Consider the following 17394-nt stretch of genomic DNA (forward strand, 5'->3'; position numbering starts at 1 on the left):
TGCCCATCTGTTTGGGGATGATGAGCTGAAGATAAGCGAGAGTCTATGCCCAGTAGTTTTTGTAGTGCCTTCCAAAAACGAGAGGTGAATTGAGATCCACGGTCTGTGACTAAACTCTTGGGCAATCCATGTAGTCTGAAAACATGCTGAAGAAATAGATCCGCAGTTTCTTTGGCCGTGGGGAGGCCTTCGCAGGGAATGAAATGGGCTAACTTGGTGAATAGGTCCACCACCACTAAGATCGTGGTGAATCCACAGGACGGTGGTAGGTCAGTGATGAAATCCGCGGAAATTATTTCCCATGGGCGAGATGGGGTAGGAAGGGGGTGTAAAAGCCCTGAGGGCTTCTCCCTTCGTATCTTGGAGCGCTGGCATACTGGGCAGGTGTTGACATATTTTTCCACATCCTTGCGGATCTTGGGCCACCAAAAATCTCTTAGGATCAAATGCATGGTTTTAAATAGTCCGAAGTGTCCTGCTGGTTTGCAGTCATGACACAGACGAAGCGCTTTTTCCCTGCCCGGTCCGGGTGGGATATAAACATGATTTCTATAGCAGAGCAGCCCATCTTTAAGCGAAAAGGGAAAATGCAGACCTTGGCGAAGTTGGTCCTGCGCCCAGGCATCTGCTTGCTGACTAGCCCTGATTTCTTGAGCACAGATGAGTCCTGGAGTAGGGGAAGTTGAACCAATGGGACTGGATTTGGTGTTCCCCACTGTGAGCGTGGCAAAGTTCTCAGGTTGTAGCAGTTGGGATTCAAAGGTCTCCTTGCGTCCTGCAGCGTATTCCGGTTTACGTGACAGGGCGTCTGCTTGCTTGGTTTGAGCTGGGGTCACATAATGGATCTGGAAGTTGAAACGTTCAAAGAATAAAGCCCAACGTTGCTGCCTCTGATTTAGTTTGCGGGCAGTTCTTAGATGTTCTAGATTACGATGATCAGTGTGGACTTCAATGGGGAATTTGGCCCCTTCTAGCCAATGTCTCCAAGTTTCAAAGGCTGCCTTTATGGCCAGTAGTTCTTTTTCCCAAATGGTGTAATTCCTCTCTGGTGTGGTTAGTTGACGAGAATAAAAGGCACAGGGATGGAGGTGTTCTCCCACCGGTTGTAAGAGTACAGCCCCAATTGCCACATCAGAGGCGTCCGCTTGCACCACAAAAGGGGTTCCAGGATTTGGGTGCTGTAGAATTGGCTGGGAGGTGAATAGTTTCTTCAGTTGCTGGAACCCTTTCTCTGCTTGATCAGTCCAGCGGAAAGGCTGCTTTCCACGGATGCAGCTAGTGATGGGGTCGGACCAGCGGGCAAAATCTGGAATGAACTTGCGGTAGTAGTTCGCGAACCCCAAGAAACGCTGCACCTCTTTCTTGTTAGTTGGCGCCCGCCATTCCAATACTGCTGAAACTTTGGCTGGATCCATGGAAAGCCCTAGAGGCGAGATGCGGTAGCCAAGGAAATCTACCTCTTGTAGATCAAAAGCGCATTTTTCTAGCTTGGCATAAAGTCCATGATCCCGCAATCGTTGCAACACCATTTTGACGTGGTTCTCATGTTCTGATTGTGATCTGGAAAACACCAAAAAATCGTCCAGGTAGATTATCAAGAATCTGTCTAGATAGTCCTGAAAAATATCGTTGACAAAATGCTGGAACGTTGCGGGAGCTCCGCATAAACCGAAATTCATAACTCGGGACTCGAATAATCCGAATTTAGTCTGGAAGGCGGTCTTCCACTCGTCCCCTTCTCTGATGCGAACTAGATTATAAGCCCCCCGAAGATCCAGCTTGGTGTAGACCTTGGCTCCTCGAAGTCGGTCCAGTAGATCCGAGATTAAGGGCAGGGGATAGCTGTTCCGCTTGGTGATATTGTTCAATGCTCTGTAGTCCACCACCAAGCGTAATTCCCCTGACTTCTTCTTCACAAACATCACTGGGGAGGCGGCTGGGGATTGAGAGGGTCTGATGAACCCCTTGCGAAGGTTTGTCTCTAAGAATTCCCTGAGAGCTTCTTGCTCTGGTTCAGTCAGGGAGTAGAGATGCCCTCGCGGGATCGGGGCCCCCTCCACCAAGTCAATGGCACAGTCATAAGGTCTATGTGGGGGTAATTTTTCGGCTTCTTTCTCATTGAATACATCCCAATACTCGGAGTACTTCTTTGGCAAGGTGATGATGGGCTCGGAGTCTGTGGCATGGCATACCTTGGCTACGAGGCAATGGTTTTGGCAGTACGGTGAAGCAAACTGCAGTTCTCTGTTGGACCAGGAGATGTTAGGGTCGTGGAGTGTCAGCCATGGAATTCCCAAAATCACAGGGAAATGGGGAACCTCGGTAACAAAGAAGGAAATCTCTTCCATATGTTCCCTTATCCACATCCTGGTGGGTTCCGACCACTGGCTTACGGGGCCCGTCTTGAGGGGACGGCCGTCTATGGCTTGCACCACACGGGCATTCTTGAAATCATGATATTGTAATCCCAGAGAGTCGGCATACTCTCTATCGATGAAATTGTTGGTAGCTCCAGAGTCTATCATGGCGTGGATCATGACGGGTCCCCTTTTTGCTGACCATAATGTGACCACGAGAAGGAACAGGACCCCGGTTGGCGGCTCTTGGATGGATTTTTTGACCGGGTTGGCGAGCCTCTCTACACCCGGTCGTTGGCTTCCCCCGCCGGCTGTGTGCCAGTCGGCTCAGACGCCTTCGACTCCGTGGAGGACGCCGCCGCAAGACGGGCGGCAGGCTTCCCTTTGGCTGGGCACTCTCTGGCGAAGTGGCCCCCGTTCCCGCAGTACCAGCAGAGGTTCAAGCGTTGACGACGGGCCTTCTCGGCGGCATCTAGTCTGGGACGCACATTGCCCAACTGCATCGGCACCTCCTCGCCTCCTCTGGGGTATGGGGTTGGCGGCGGGGGTCTCCACACCGGACGTGGCTGAACGCTGGCGGGAGCGGGGGGTTTTGCCCCGGCTCTACCGCCCTGGCCTCGAACCCATTGTTTCCTGTTGGCAATCATGACTTCAGCCCGTAAACATTGATCAATGAGTGCCTCGAGGGTCTGGGGAGGATCCACCTTGGAGATTTCTTCCAGCATTTCAATGTTGAGACCCTCCCGAAATTGTCCTCTGAGGGCTACATCGTTCCAGCCGGTGTTGTGGGCCAGCACGCGGAACTCGGCTATGTACTGAGACATGGGTCTGTCTCCTTGAAGGAGGCGCCGGAGTTTGTGACCGGCTGCCTCCAAATTGTCCTCGATTCCCCAGGTCTCCTTAAGGTGATCCAAGAAGCGTTGTGCTGAATTTAGGTGGGGGGAGGCTTGATCAAACAGGGCCGTCGCCCAGCTAGCCGCTGGTCCATCTAGAAGACTGTAGACCCACGCCACCTTGATGTCTTCTTGGGGAAACTCGGCATCACGGGCCTCTAGATAAGCTTGACATTGGCGGCGAAAAACATGAACCTTAGCAGCTTCTCCAGAAAACTTGGTAGGCAACGCCATGGCCGGGAGGCGAACTCCGCGCTCCCTCAACCCTTTTATTTCTCCATCCTGCGCGTTGAGTCTGTCACGGATGCGGTCCACTTCGTCCTTGCTGATGGTGTAGCTGAGCGGCTGTCCCGCCGGCGCGGCTCCGGTAGACATCCTGGCCTCGGTTAGTTGGTGCTTATGGGTGGCGGAGTCAAACTGTCACGACCCAGGCGGCAGAGGCACCAATAACCATACACAGAGGCCAGAATCTAACTAATATCTTTATTGAAGGAATATATAAAGTTAATAAAAACAAGTATAGAAAATAGTCCAGAATTAGACCCTTCAGGAAAGGTCAGAATTAGTCCAAAAAAAACAATGTCCAATAAGAAATATTAAGGTCCAAAGTTGTAATCCAATAACCGAAACACTCACTTTGCCAAGCAAAGTGAGGGGAGATGACAAGGTCCTTTAGTCCATAAAACTTGAGCGTGGCTAGGAAATAACTTGATACTTGAAACAAGGCTTGAACGTGGAACAAGGTAACTAAGAACAAGAACAAGGTCCGTGGAATAACTTGGTAAAATCCGTGAAACAAGGCAAGGATTAGTCCTGGGAAACAAGGCAAAGTCCGTGGGTAAACAAGGCTGGGAAGCAAGGCGAAGGCTGGATAGCAAGGCAAGGCTTGAGCTGAAGCGAGGCTTGAATCGGAGCGCGCTGTCCAAACACAACTCGCTCCGCAGGCTGACGAATTGACTCCGCGAAGTTGCTACGCGGGCAAAACACCTATATAGAGTCCAACTTTCTCACCAGAGCGGTTCTCTGGGAATCAGAAACGAAAGCTAAACTCTGAGACCAGATGTTAAACTCCTTAAAGATTCTCACGAGAACCAATGTTAATTGGCAACATTCTTAGCTGCTATCCTCGCACTCCTGCGCGAAGCTGAATCCAAACTTCTCTGTTGTTTACAAAACTCCCGGCGCAAGAACACGGGAGAAGTAGGCTCTGGGGTTGTTTGACATACTTCTGGGGCACAACTTTCTTGCAGGTGCAAGGTTTCCAGATCTGCCTGGGAAGTATCTGGCTGAGAGGAATCCAGTTCAGACTGGGAAGGTAAAAAACCCAAGTTTTCATCTTCATCAGGGATTACAATGTCCTGAGCAGGACTACAAGGCCCATGGTTCATCACAGTAACTCACTTAATTATGCCCAAGTAATCTGCTAAATGAACAGTGATGTCATCTGAATAATTCCATTAGTGGATGCTTTTTAGCAGATAATTTTCCCCGTTGAATTTGCTTTCCATAGACAGTAGAACTGTAAACAGCCATATGAAGCTATATTCAACTTTTTCTATCTCAGAAAATATGGTTTATAGCACATGTGCCAAACTCAAGGTCCACAGGCCAAATCCAGCCCACCATGCCACTTGATGTGTCCTTCAAGATGCTGAACTACATCTCCTGTATTTCTTATCATGGGACATAATGGCCAGAGCTGATGGAGCTGTGATACAGTAACATCTAGAAGGCTGCAGTATGTTATGTTCAGTCAGGAGAGTGAAATCTTTTATCCAGTACTTATCCAACACTAAAATGTTCTTCAACCTTTCCTCCACACCAGAGCCACAAGTGTGATAGGAGTTGTTGTTCAGTAATATCTGGGGGACCTTAATTGGATAAGCAGTGAAAGAGCACTGACCACCAAGTAAAAATATAGTTGGCCCTCTGTATTTCGTGGGCTCACTGTCCATGGATTCAAACCCCGCCCCCCTTGACGGCTGGTGTGGCCCTTGATGAAAACAAGTTTGACACTCCTGGTTTATAAGATATTTAAATCCAATCCCATATGAAATTCACTTCAGTCAATTACAAGCATGTAACCTAGAGTTATACATTTGTGACTAGTTTGTATTCACAATCACTACATATTCACTAAATTAGGGAACGTACAAAGACCATGAAAGTCCCCTAGTCTCACTTAACAGGTAGCAGTGGTCAATGCAGGTCTGTTCTCCTGTGGATCAGGAAGCAGCTGACTGATGTTCCTACCCATCTCTTGTTTGAGCAATCTCCAGTGGAAGGAGGAATTGGTGCAAAGGCCCTTGCTTGTGACTGATACACTAGAGGTCACTTACAAGAAAGAGTGAAAACAATTAGTCAGTCTGGTCCTGATTGATGGAAACAGACCCCTGTCGCTCACGGCAGCTTCTACCTGGTAAGTTAGAATTCTTAAGCCTGGGAAATCATTACATAGCTGGTTATGCATTTGTAAGTGCTTTAGTGAATTCTGAACCCCACATTATTCAGATCAAGAAAATTACTTGATGCATAATAGAAGAACAGAATTATGGCCAGGAAGCCAATCAGGTTTATACCTTATTTTCCACTTTTCATTGTAGGCAAGGCAATGCAGATGTAGCTACAGTAGAGTCTCACTTATCCAATATAAACGGGCCGGCAGAACGTTGGATAAGCGAATATGTTGGATAATAAGGAGGGATTAAGGAAAAGCCTATTACACATCAAATTAGGTTATGATTTTACAAATTAAGCACCAAAACATCATGTTTAACAACAAATTTGACAGAAAAAGTAGTTCAATATGCAGTAATGCTATGTAGTAATTACTGTATTTATGAATTTAGCACCAAAATATCACGATGTATTTAAAACATTGACGACAAAAATGCATTGGATAATCCAGAACGTTGGATAAGTGAGACTCTACTGTATATGAAAAAGCCAAAGATTCTACTCAGTGCTGACAGAGTGTATAAAGAAGCCCCGAAATGCTAGTAAGTGCTCATTCCCAGACATGCAGTGGCAGCAATCCCCTCCCCAGTGAGTATGTGCTCTGTTACTGATACTAAATTGGGTGACACTCCATAAAATCTCTTTCACTGAAGAGTAGCCAAAACTGCTTGAAATAAATACACGAGCTATTTTAGATCTTCTACAATGCTATAGGAAAAGTATGTTTATTTTAGAATACTACTTCCATTAAGAAGATTGAAGAGCAGTTTACACAGATGTTACTTCTGAACTTCCAAACAATACCTTCAAAATTAGGGTTTTTGTTTTTAAACAGGCAGAAAAGGGCTACCAGGATTGTTGCAGGACAGTAAAATTAGGCATTCCCTGTGTTGTCAGAAGGTTGCAGAGCCTGGTTCTGTTTCTTTTGCATTCTAACTTTTATAAAATTGTCAATGGTTCCAATTGGGATTGTCATACATGGGACAATTGCCAGCAAGGCACAGATGAACACAACCCAGCCAGGATATTTTTTTTTCTCCTTTGCAGGAAAATCTACCTGCAGAAAAAAACAATTATGCAGCATGAAATCAGCTTTAAATACTAGTACAATGGAACCTGAATAAAGGTAGACAAAGTTAGACAAAGTTCAAAAGGGAAAGTTCAGAAAATAGAAAGAGAAAATGGTCTGTTGTTTATGAATGCAGTATATATAGTCAGTCCTTCATAGCCACAATCTTGCATCTGTGGATTCAAACAACCACTGTTCCAAAATATTCGGGGAAAGAATTCCAAAAAGCAAAGCTTGATTTTGTCCACATGCTGAGCACTACTACATCATGTGTGGGGATACCCTTGCTGTAGCCTCCTGCCATTCTGGAATTACCCAAGAATGTTCCTTTTTAAGTTGGCTTGTGTTGGACTTGTGTAATCATAAATGTATTTACGTATGTGGAAAATGGAACTGAGTACTTTCTTAATGTATCTGTTCACCTAGGCTGCATCTACACTGTTAAATCAATGCAATTTGACACCACTTTAACTGCCATAATTCAATGCTGTGGAATCATTGGCATTGTATTTCTACAAGTTCTTCAGCCTCCTCATGCAAAGAGTGTTGTACCTCATCAAACCACTACCCCTATTAATTCTACATAGAGATAGTGATAGTTGGGGAAGTGGCTGATGTGCCACAACACCAATACTCACTGCAGTACTCCTGAATGAGGATCTAGACCAGTGATTCTCAACCTGGGGTCCCCAGATGTTTTTGGCCTACAACTCCCAGAAATCCCAGCCAGTTTACCAGCTGTTAGGATTTCTGGGAGTTGAAGGCCAAAAACATCTGGGGACCCCAGGTTGAGAACCACTGATCTAGACTCTGGCTAAGAAATGCTGGAACACAACAGGAGCGCCTAATGCACATCAAAAGTGCCCAGTCCACATTGAAACACTGTAATCAGTACCCAGATTGATCTTTGGAATTCACTAACTGGGTTTCATTGTATTTCTGTGACTTAGCCGCAGATTTGTGAAATTTAAAATTTAGACCATGAGGTTGGATCTCAATCAAAGTTTCCTTTTCTTATTTAGAAAACCTTAACTACAAGATGGGAATGAGAGGTAAATACCAAATTATAGCCATAGAAATCAGAAAGAAAGGGTTAGGAGTACAAGAGTCACATACATAATCTGGGTTCCATGCACTGTAGCCTGGTGCACCCTGAATAGCTATGAAGGCCAGAAGTACTGCCGCCATTAACGCAGGACTGATAACTTGCCATGACGCCTTCCAGTAGATATTCACACGCCGTCCTGTCATCCATTCCACATCATCACAAAACCTGTGAGCCAAATTGGTTACATTTATTGGCATATCAATGGAGAAGTGCCTTTCTACTTGCACTACATCATACTAAACATGAAACCAGCTAAAGCTCATTCTTGTACACACTGTTTCTTTACCTTATCATTACAATATCAGATGATGACTCACAAATGACTAAAAGACCATGGAAAGTTTTGTCCTATCACCCTTCAAGTACAAAGTATCAAATCATTGTCAAATGCAAGACTCCTTAGTGTAAAATGGGATTGGCTGTATGTATAAACTGGTCATCTGCCACTGCTTATGAGATCTACCACATGGTGCATTGGTCAATAATGGTGGTAGTTTGGAGCTTTGTTTTAATGGAACAGGGTCACTTAAAGAAGGCAAATGAACATGATCCTCTTCTTCGGCCAGCTTCTCTGTCAATTCATCCAACAGGCATATTCTCTTGAGCCAGAGAATAATGTTTCTGGTTCTCAATAAAATCATTCCATTATTAATTCAGGCTTAATACTCACTGGCCTAAAAAAGGGACGGTGGAAATTGTAGGCTAAAACACCTGGATTAGAGCAGCGTTCCTGAAAGTGGTGGCTGAAAAACTAGTGACCAAAAAAGAAGGAATTGTAGCCAATAGGCTCAAATATGGTGCTGGTCCATGACACACTGCAAAAATCCATCAGATAGATTGGAAAACACTGGGATAGAGGATAGGTAAAATAGATTAACCTCCTAAGTATAGTTTACAATATAATAATAAAATCACAATTCATAGGCAAATCTAGGTACCATTGTAACACAAAATGAGCTTGGCAGCAGTATGGTGGAGCTTCAACCCCCTAAAATAACAAGATGAGCTTACTTTTACTGCAGCATAAATACTCCTGGTTGGTTTATAAAATAGGAATAAATAAGTAAATGGTATTGATTAGCCCTTAGGCCATATCACTATAGTATACCAAACCAAACAGTGAAGCTTGATACAACTTAATAAAACTATGTAGTAAGTTAAATAAAACATAATAATACAATAAATAAGTATGATAAAATTGAATATATATATCATATTTCCCTATCCCCCTACAAATAGGAATACTCTATCAAGAGAAATACCCTTACAATAAAATTAGAATTTGTATTTCTAACTAACTAAGCTAGAGTGCTGTGGACCTTGGTTGTAAAATTGTTGCGGCATTGTATCTTCATTAGTGGACTTGCATCTACAAGAATTAGAATTGTGCTTTTGCACGATATCCATATTCAGTAGAGGGTGGCTGTTACATTACTACATAGCAGAGTCGGTAAAGTGCATGATGCATCAGGCACCAATGCTCATTGGACACTATTGCAAGTGTCCCGTTATGCATCTTAGTTCAATAACAGATTTTCTACTGCTTCTATATAAGAAAGATAAAGAAAGAGAAGGGGGTAACATCAGAGATCACAATAAGATGTGATGATTGAAGAAAACGTCATTTTCTATTTCTTCTTTCCGTTCAAAGCACAAGCTGAGCGGTTTCCAACAAGATTAAAGATGAACAGCAATGTAACTATTTTTTGTAGCTTGAAATTCCTCTAGGTTGAAAAAGCATGGAAGGGAGAAAGTGGAAAGATTTTTATTTTGTAAAAATAAGGTTGAGCATACAATTATGACATATTTGTGATCCAGACTAAAGTATGGTTTACGTCTTCATGGAGAAGTAAACTAATACAGTAGAGTCTCACTTATCCAACATAAACGGGCCGGCAGAACGTTGGATAAGCGAATATGTTGGATAATAAGGAGGGATTAAGGAAAAGCCTATTACACATCAAATTAGGTTATAAAACATGTTTAACAACAAATTTGACAGAAAAAGTAGTTCAATACACAGTAATGCTATGTAGTAATTACTGTATTTATGAATTTAGCACCAAAATATCATGATATATTGAAAACATTGACTACAAAAATGTGTTGGTTAATCCAGAACATTGGATAAGCGAGTGTTGGATAAGTGAGACTCTACTGTATATCCAAAAGAGCTGTAAATTGATATGCATTCATATATGTTAATAATGATAGGGGCTGTGATGGCACAGCGGGTTAAATCACTAAGTTGCAGAACTTGCTGACTGGAAGGTTTGGTGGTTCGAATCTGTGGGATGGGGTGAGCGCCCATTGTTAGCCGCAGCTTCTGCCAACCTAGCAGTTTGAAAACATGCAAATGTGAGTAGATCAATAGGTACCGCTTTGGGGAAAAGGTAATAGCATTCCATGCAGTCATGCCGGCCACATGACCTAAATGGTGCCTATGGACAACGCCGGCTCTTCGGCTTAGAAATTGAGATGAGCACCACCCCCCAGAGTCAGACTCCACTAGACTTAATGTCAAGGAGAAACCTTTACCTTTATGTTAATAATTCAGTTTGATAATTGGAATTGGGTGTTGTGAATGGATTACACCTGATCTCTGCCAACTTCACTGGTTCCAAGTTAGTTTCCAGGCTCAGCATAAAGGGATGTGTTTGGTTTTTAAAGTCCTTCACATCCTGGAACTATAATAGCTAAAGACAACAGATATAGATGCCTGCCTCTGTACTACAAGGTTTTTGATAGATATCAAGAAAAGCAATTGGAAATACCCACACCTAGAAAGAGATGAAACTTTGATCCCATTGGATTTTTTTCCCTTTTAGAAAACAAAACTTTTTGGGGGAAATGTCTCCTTGCCCATTTTTTTCAGTTTGCCCCTAAACATTTTACAACCCCAGTATTACCAACACCTAATATAATAAAAAAGCAGAAATCTGAAGTGCTTTTGCATTCTTTTCTGTAAGATATATCTTCCATTCCAATGCTACATCAGTGATGGAAAAGAACTTGTCAACTGAAAAGGCAGGGGAGTTAATTCCATCTTGTCTGCTGTAATAAGATTTTAAAGCCACATTGACAAACTATCTGTGGTAGCTGCCCTTTATAATTAATTCTAATACTTTTAATACCAAACGTATTACACTTGACCAGTGTACCTTCATAATCTAACCCATCTGTTTATAAATCTATTTTGCTTTGCTTGTTATGCCTCAACTGGAAAGATCAGATAAGACAGCAATACCAAGATTGTGATTTTCAGAAATGGTGGCTGCAGCATTGAGATAACCAATATTCTTAGTTCCGGTGTTGTTGAGTCAATTTCCAGTTGATCTCTGAAACCTAATCAGATGGCTGCATTTTTAGATTAACCAATAAAGGTTAGATAGTAATGCAGTCTGGATTAGGGTTGGAAGTTGTCTATTTAAGATGCTGTGTCTCTTTGGAGAAGCAGGTTCACTGCTCTGCTCGAAATGGGAGTCACCAGCTGCCACCACTGGACTTTATAGCTGTTAAGTCGTCCTGATTATGGCAAAGCCCCTATGCAGACAAAAGCTTGTGTGTTAGGATACTTATGCAAACACCCACCATCTCAATGTGCTTTTTTTGTGTGTAACAAGTGACTTGAAAAACTGCAAGTCGCTTCCGGTGTGATAGAATTGGCCGTCTGCAAGGACGTTGGCCAGAGGGTGCCCGGATGTTTTGTTGTTTTTACCATCCTTGTGGGAGGCTTCTCTCATGGAGCTGGAGCTGATAGAGGAAGCTCATCCGCGCTCTCCCAAGATTGGATTCGAACCAGCAACCTTCAGGTCAGCAACCCAACCTTCAAGTCATCAGTTCTGCCAGCACAAGGGTTTAACCCACTTCCCCCCGTGGCTCAAACTCAATGTGCTGAATATTGCATTGAAGTTCTCAATTGAACCAAGTCAATGTAGTTTGTGTCAGAGTTTTATATTATTTAGGTCATTTCTTATGTGAAAATGGATAAGTGTTGGTAAGAATCATGTCCTATCCATGTTTGACCAGCAGCAATCAAGACACCTGCTAAAGACTGAGAGCTATTAATAGAGACTGAGTAAATCTTGAGTTAGTGAATGTGAATGTGATGGTGCTGCTGTTGGAGTGGAGCTGAAGAAAGCTAGAAGATAACATTTTGTTTCGCCAGTTGAAAGCTGCTGATAAAAGCCAAGGACTGTTATGTTTGTATATATTTTCATATAAATCTTTCTTTACTAAAAGACAGTTTGTTTTGGGGTTTTCTCCTTGGACGAAGGGTGCAGCTTCCGCAGAAGGGGTTGAATGTTTGGAACCTCAGTTTGATAGCTGCGACAGTTTGACCATTAATCTTGGTCAGTCCATGGATTAGGAAAAGGTACAGACACACAAATATAATATTAAATAGTAATATTGCTGCTAAAATGCTTAATAACTGCTTTGGTTGTGGAAGCTTTAATTATAAATGATAATGAAGATGCCAGATCAAACACTTCAAAGCTTATGCAGATATGTATGTAAATATATCCAGGTTACCTTTTCATTCCATAAACAAATATAATACTAAGCACTTCAGTGGATACAATGATCAACAGTGGTAGGGCTGCCACGTGACTGTCAAACACCTCGAGCCAGTAGCTACCTGATCTCAGAGTAAAGCACAAGCCCAGCGCCAAGGAGACGAAGCATATTATGCCTAGAGAAGACAAAATATATAATTCTTGTTAGGAATAGATAGTCATTCACATACCAGTTTGTGTTTATCCTTAGTCCCACCCAATCCCTCAATTCTAGCCTAATACCAGATCTTTTAAACAAGTGTTTCTCAACCTTCCTAATGCCATGACCCCTTAATACAGTTCCTCATGTTGTGATGACCTGCAACCATTATTTTCATTGCTACTTCCTAACTGTAATTTGGCTATTGTTATTAATCATAATGTAAGTATCTGATATGTAGAATGTATTTTCATTCACTGGACCAAATTTCATTCACTTGATACAGATACCCAATACACCCAAATTTGAATACTGAGGAGTTGAGAGGGATTGATTTTTGTCATTTGGGAGTTGCAGTTGCTGGGATTTATAGTTAACCTACAATGAAAGAGCTTTCTGAACTCCACCAATGATGGAATTGAACCAGACTTGGCACACACAACTCCCATGACCAACAAAAGATACTGGAAGGTTTTGCTGGGCATTGACCTTGAGTTTTGGAGTTGTAGTTCACCTACATCCAGAGAGCATTGCAGACTCCAAACAATGATGGAGCTGGACCAAACTTGGCCCAAATACTCAATATGCCCAAATGTGAACACTGGTGGAGTTTGGGGAAAATAGACCTTGACATTTGGGAGTTGTAATTGCTGCGATTTATAGTTCACCTACAATCAAAGAGCCTCTTGAACCTCACCAATGATAGAATTGGGCCAAACTTCCCACACACAACCCCCATGACCAACAAAATACTGGAGGGGTTTGGGTTCCTAAGACCATCAGAAATATGTGTTTTCTGATGGTTTTGGCGATCCCTGTGAACGCCCTCCCCTTGTGACCCCCCCCCCCCCCCGAGGTCCTGACACCCAGGTCGAGAAACGCTGATCTAGGGCAAACATAGGGTGGTTTTGGACACACAGTCTTCTGTACAAGGGTGCCAGATCAGATGTAGAATTCATATATGCATTCAGCTGATCCAGTACAACACAACTTTGACCCGCATTACCTGAAGTCGCTGTCAGTCCTTGGAAGGTATAGGACACAAAGGTAGGCTCACACAGCTGGTGCTATGGAAACTTTATTGAATCCGTCTTGCCAAGATGATCACAAAGCTTACACTGCCCCTTTTCCACCAGCCCCCCAGTATATCAAGCTGCTTCTTCCTCCCCCCTCCCACGTTTCCCCTTTCCCATTCATGCCTCCCCGTCAACAGTTCTTTCCCATGTTTGAAAACCAGAGCAGGTCATAAATCAGTCTTTCCAAACAAATGGTTTTCCTCATCAGCTCTCTCCCCCCCCCCTTTTCCTCTGGTCAGATGTGAAAAGGTCAGTTGGGTGAATGCTGAGTTTTTTGCATCCTGACAGTCGCAGGGTAATTGGGAGTTTTCCCAAAATTCCAAATTATCCAGCAACTTTGGGGCCAGGTTTGTTTTTCCGTGTCAGGAGCAACTTGAGTTGCTTCTGGAGTGAGAGAATTGGCCGTCTGCAAGGATGTTGCCCAGGGGACGCCCCAATGTTTTTGATGTTTTTACCATCCTTGTGGGAGGCTTCTCTCATGTCCCGGGCTGTGGCGCAGGTGGGAGAGCAAGCCAGCTGCAATGAATCACTCTGACCAGGAGGTCATGAGTTCGAGGCCCGCTCGGAGCCTATGTTTGTCTTGTCTTTGTTCTATGTTAAAAGGAATTGAATGTTTGCCTATATGTGTAATGTGATCCGCCCCGAGTCCCCTTCGGGGTGAGAAGGACGGAATATAAATGTTGTAAATAAATAAATGTCCCCGCATGGAGCTGGAGCTGATAGAGGGAGCTCATCCGCACTCTCCCTGGGTGGGATTCGAACCTGGCAGCTTTCAGGTCAGCAACCCAACCTTCAAGTCACTTAGTCCACTACGCCATCGGGGAGCCAGGTAAACTACTATGCTGTTTTCCATTCAAGAAGTGGCACAGTTGATAATATGCCATCGTGCTTTCCTTGGAATCAGGCAGCCTGAGGAAAGCCTGCTTTCTAACGTACATTAGCAGTGCCCACTGGCACCTAAGTAGCACTGAACACCCCACCTCTTATCTCCCTGGTGCACTGGGTATCGCCCTTCAATAAACTCAATAAAGAGTGTCCATGTGCTTATGCACATGGGATTAATATTACTGCTGTGTAAATATAATACATTGTTATTTTTGTTGGAATTCAACTCCACACTGCTCAAGTCTGCAGTCCTCAATGAGGAACCATTAGTTAGCTTTAGAATATGCTGAATGACAATTGAACTATATTTATTCTCTTTCTTTTCTCATTCTGATTGGTTACGTAAAATTGATACTTTTCAGGTGCATGCCTTTGTTTCAGTCTTCTTCTTACATCTTAGTGTGTATTGAGACCTCTCGCTGCTTGTGTGTAGTGCTTGGAGATTTTTCCCTCTCTTTTGAACCTCAGAAGAGATTGAGTTTTAGAGTAGCTCAGATCCAGTTCTTTACTATTAAGAAGTGTAGTTATTGTTTTTGTAAATAAATTGTTTGCAATTGTAAAGATTGAACTCTGGATCTTTGCCTCCTAAGGTCTAAATTCTTTTCCAGCCACAACACTTCACGCTCTTCTTGTTGTGAGCTAAATGCTCAACTATACGTTTCCTGTTTGTATTTTGGATGCTCTGCTGTATTTGGGTGAGTTTTCCCTAACAATAATATAATATAATTTACACACACACACACACACACACACACACATATTATAATATAATAAAAATAATACATTGATTCGTCTTTTGGACAAAACCCACTCTTACTTTTGGTTTTATACCCCTACAACTACCTTGCATCTCTAGAATACATGTGGTAGCTCTCATTGTAGGATTGTAGGGATAGCTAACCATCTTTTAAGAAATGAGCCATTACAAGAAAATGGTTGTAGCTCTATTGAACATTCACTAGGTAGCCTCTCTACCTTAATTCCCACTTGAAATATGTTACTAACATTAACATCACCCTTAGTGGGTTGTTTTAAATGTTACTGAAGTAATTCATGAGAAGGGCTTTAAATGAGAATATTAATATATTAGATAGTATTATCAACTTTAGACAAATGGATTATGAAGGATGAGAGTGAAGAAAAAAGTTTTGGAAGAATATTCTTACCACATATGACCTCCTTGCGTAAGTGTTTGGACAAAATGGGAACATCCAAGAAAGGAGTCAAGATACCCTGAACAAGTCCAAACATAGACGAGAGTCCCAGGTTGAAAAGCATAATGAAAAACAGAACAGCCCAAACTTGGGCTCCAGGCATCTTAGCAACAGCTTCGGTGAAGACAATAAAGGCCAGGCCAGTTCCAGAAGCACTCTGCCAAAAAAATTACAAATTGAACAGATTGCAGTCAAACGAGACAGATTAGTTTCTAAATGCTATCAGATTGTAATACAGAGATACATTCATAATGGTTCAATACTGACAAAGGGGACAAAATAAAGATGGAGTAGAATCTGGAGAAGGCAAATGTAGTCACTCTAGTTTCCCAAGGCCAAACGCTGGCCTCACAGTAGCATCAAGACATTTTGGATCTCCCATGAAAAGTTTTTGTCAGCTATAGTGAATGCAACATACAGCTGGGGATCTGCTTTAGCAACCATCTATACTAGCTGTGCCCGGCCACGCGTTGCTGTGGCATTTTCTGGTGGTGTTGGTGAGAAATTGTTGAGGTAGTGGTGGTATTGAATGTCTGTTGTATGGTTGTCTTTATATTTAATATGCACACTGAAGTGGATTATATGGCAGTGTGGAGTCAAGATAATCCAGTTCAAAGCAGATAATATAAGATTCTAAATGGGTTATATAGCTGTGTGGAAGGGCCTTGAGTCTACATTGCCATATAATCCAGTTAAAATCTGATAATCTGTGGAAGAGGCCTAACTGTTCCTGTCCCCTGGGCTGAGTAGGTTGCTAGGAGACCAAGTGGGCGGAGCTTAGCCTTCAAACTGGCAGCAATTGGATAAAAACTATTATTCCTCTCCCTGTAATTAGGACTTTATTTTTCTTTTCCTTTTTGTTGTATCAACCTAGAGCCATGAATGATGGGTTGTGTTGTCAAATTTCGAGGTTGGGGGGCCTGTAGTTTTGTTGTTTTGTCCGCTGCCCTGATGCCATCACTCTCTTCTATATATAGATGAGTGATGGCATCACGGCGACTCACAAAACAATAAAACTACAGGCCCCCCAACCTCGAAATTTGACAACACAACCTATCATCCACGCCTCAAGGTTGATACAACAAAAAGAAAAGAAAAAGAAAGTCCTAATTAGAGGGAGAGCAATTATTCTTTTATCCAATTGCTGCCAGTTTAGAGGGCTAATCTCTACCCACTTGGTCTCCTAGCAACCAAGGGACAGCCAGGGTTCAGTTAGGGGACAGGCAGATTTAGGCCTCACTTAGGCTTCTTCCACAGATGATCGGATTTGCACTGGATTATATGGCAGTGTAGACTCAAGGCCCTTCCACACAGCTATATAACGCATTTATAATCTTATATTATCTGCTTTGCACTGGATTATCTTGACTCCACACTACCATATAATCCACTTCAGTGTGCATTTTATACAGCTGTGAAGAGGGGGTTCATATAATCCAGTTCTAAGCAGATAATATAAGATTATCAGTATACAGTAGACTCTCACTTATCCAACACGAACTGGCCGGCAGGATAAGTGAATATGTTGGATAATAAGAAGGGATTCAGGAAAAGACGATTAAACATCAAATTAGGTAATCGTTATACAAATTAAGCACCAAAACATCATATTATACAAC

General features: G+C 42.8%; 2 protein-coding genes across 4 annotated transcripts in view; one reads left to right on the plus strand and one right to left on the minus strand.

Annotated features, from left to right (window-relative positions):
• Positions 1-17394, plus strand: part of tert (telomerase reverse transcriptase) — a 67031-nt gene that overhangs the window by 44353 nt on the left and 5284 nt on the right. The window lies entirely within an intron of this gene.
• LOC100562616 (sodium-dependent neutral amino acid transporter B(0)AT3) overlaps positions 6404-17394 on the minus strand; it is a 52723-nt gene continuing 41732 nt past the window's right edge. For both annotated transcript variants that reach the window (XM_062980821.1, XM_062980822.1), the window contains 4 exons: positions 15728-15932; positions 12418-12577; positions 7893-8049; positions 6404-6764 (listed from right to left, as the gene is read on the minus strand). In XM_062980821.1, the coding sequence (XP_062836891.1) occupies positions 6582-6764; positions 7893-8049; positions 12418-12577; positions 15728-15932 (705 nt within the window). In that variant the 3' untranslated portion in view covers positions 6404-6581. The remainder of the gene's footprint in view (positions 6765-7892; positions 8050-12417; positions 12578-15727; positions 15933-17394) is intronic.

Source organism: Anolis carolinensis, chromosome 4, assembly GCF_035594765.1.
Source record: "Anolis carolinensis isolate JA03-04 chromosome 4, rAnoCar3.1.pri, whole genome shotgun sequence".
NCBI classification, from domain to species: Eukaryota; Metazoa; Chordata; class Lepidosauria; order Squamata; family Dactyloidae; genus Anolis; species Anolis carolinensis.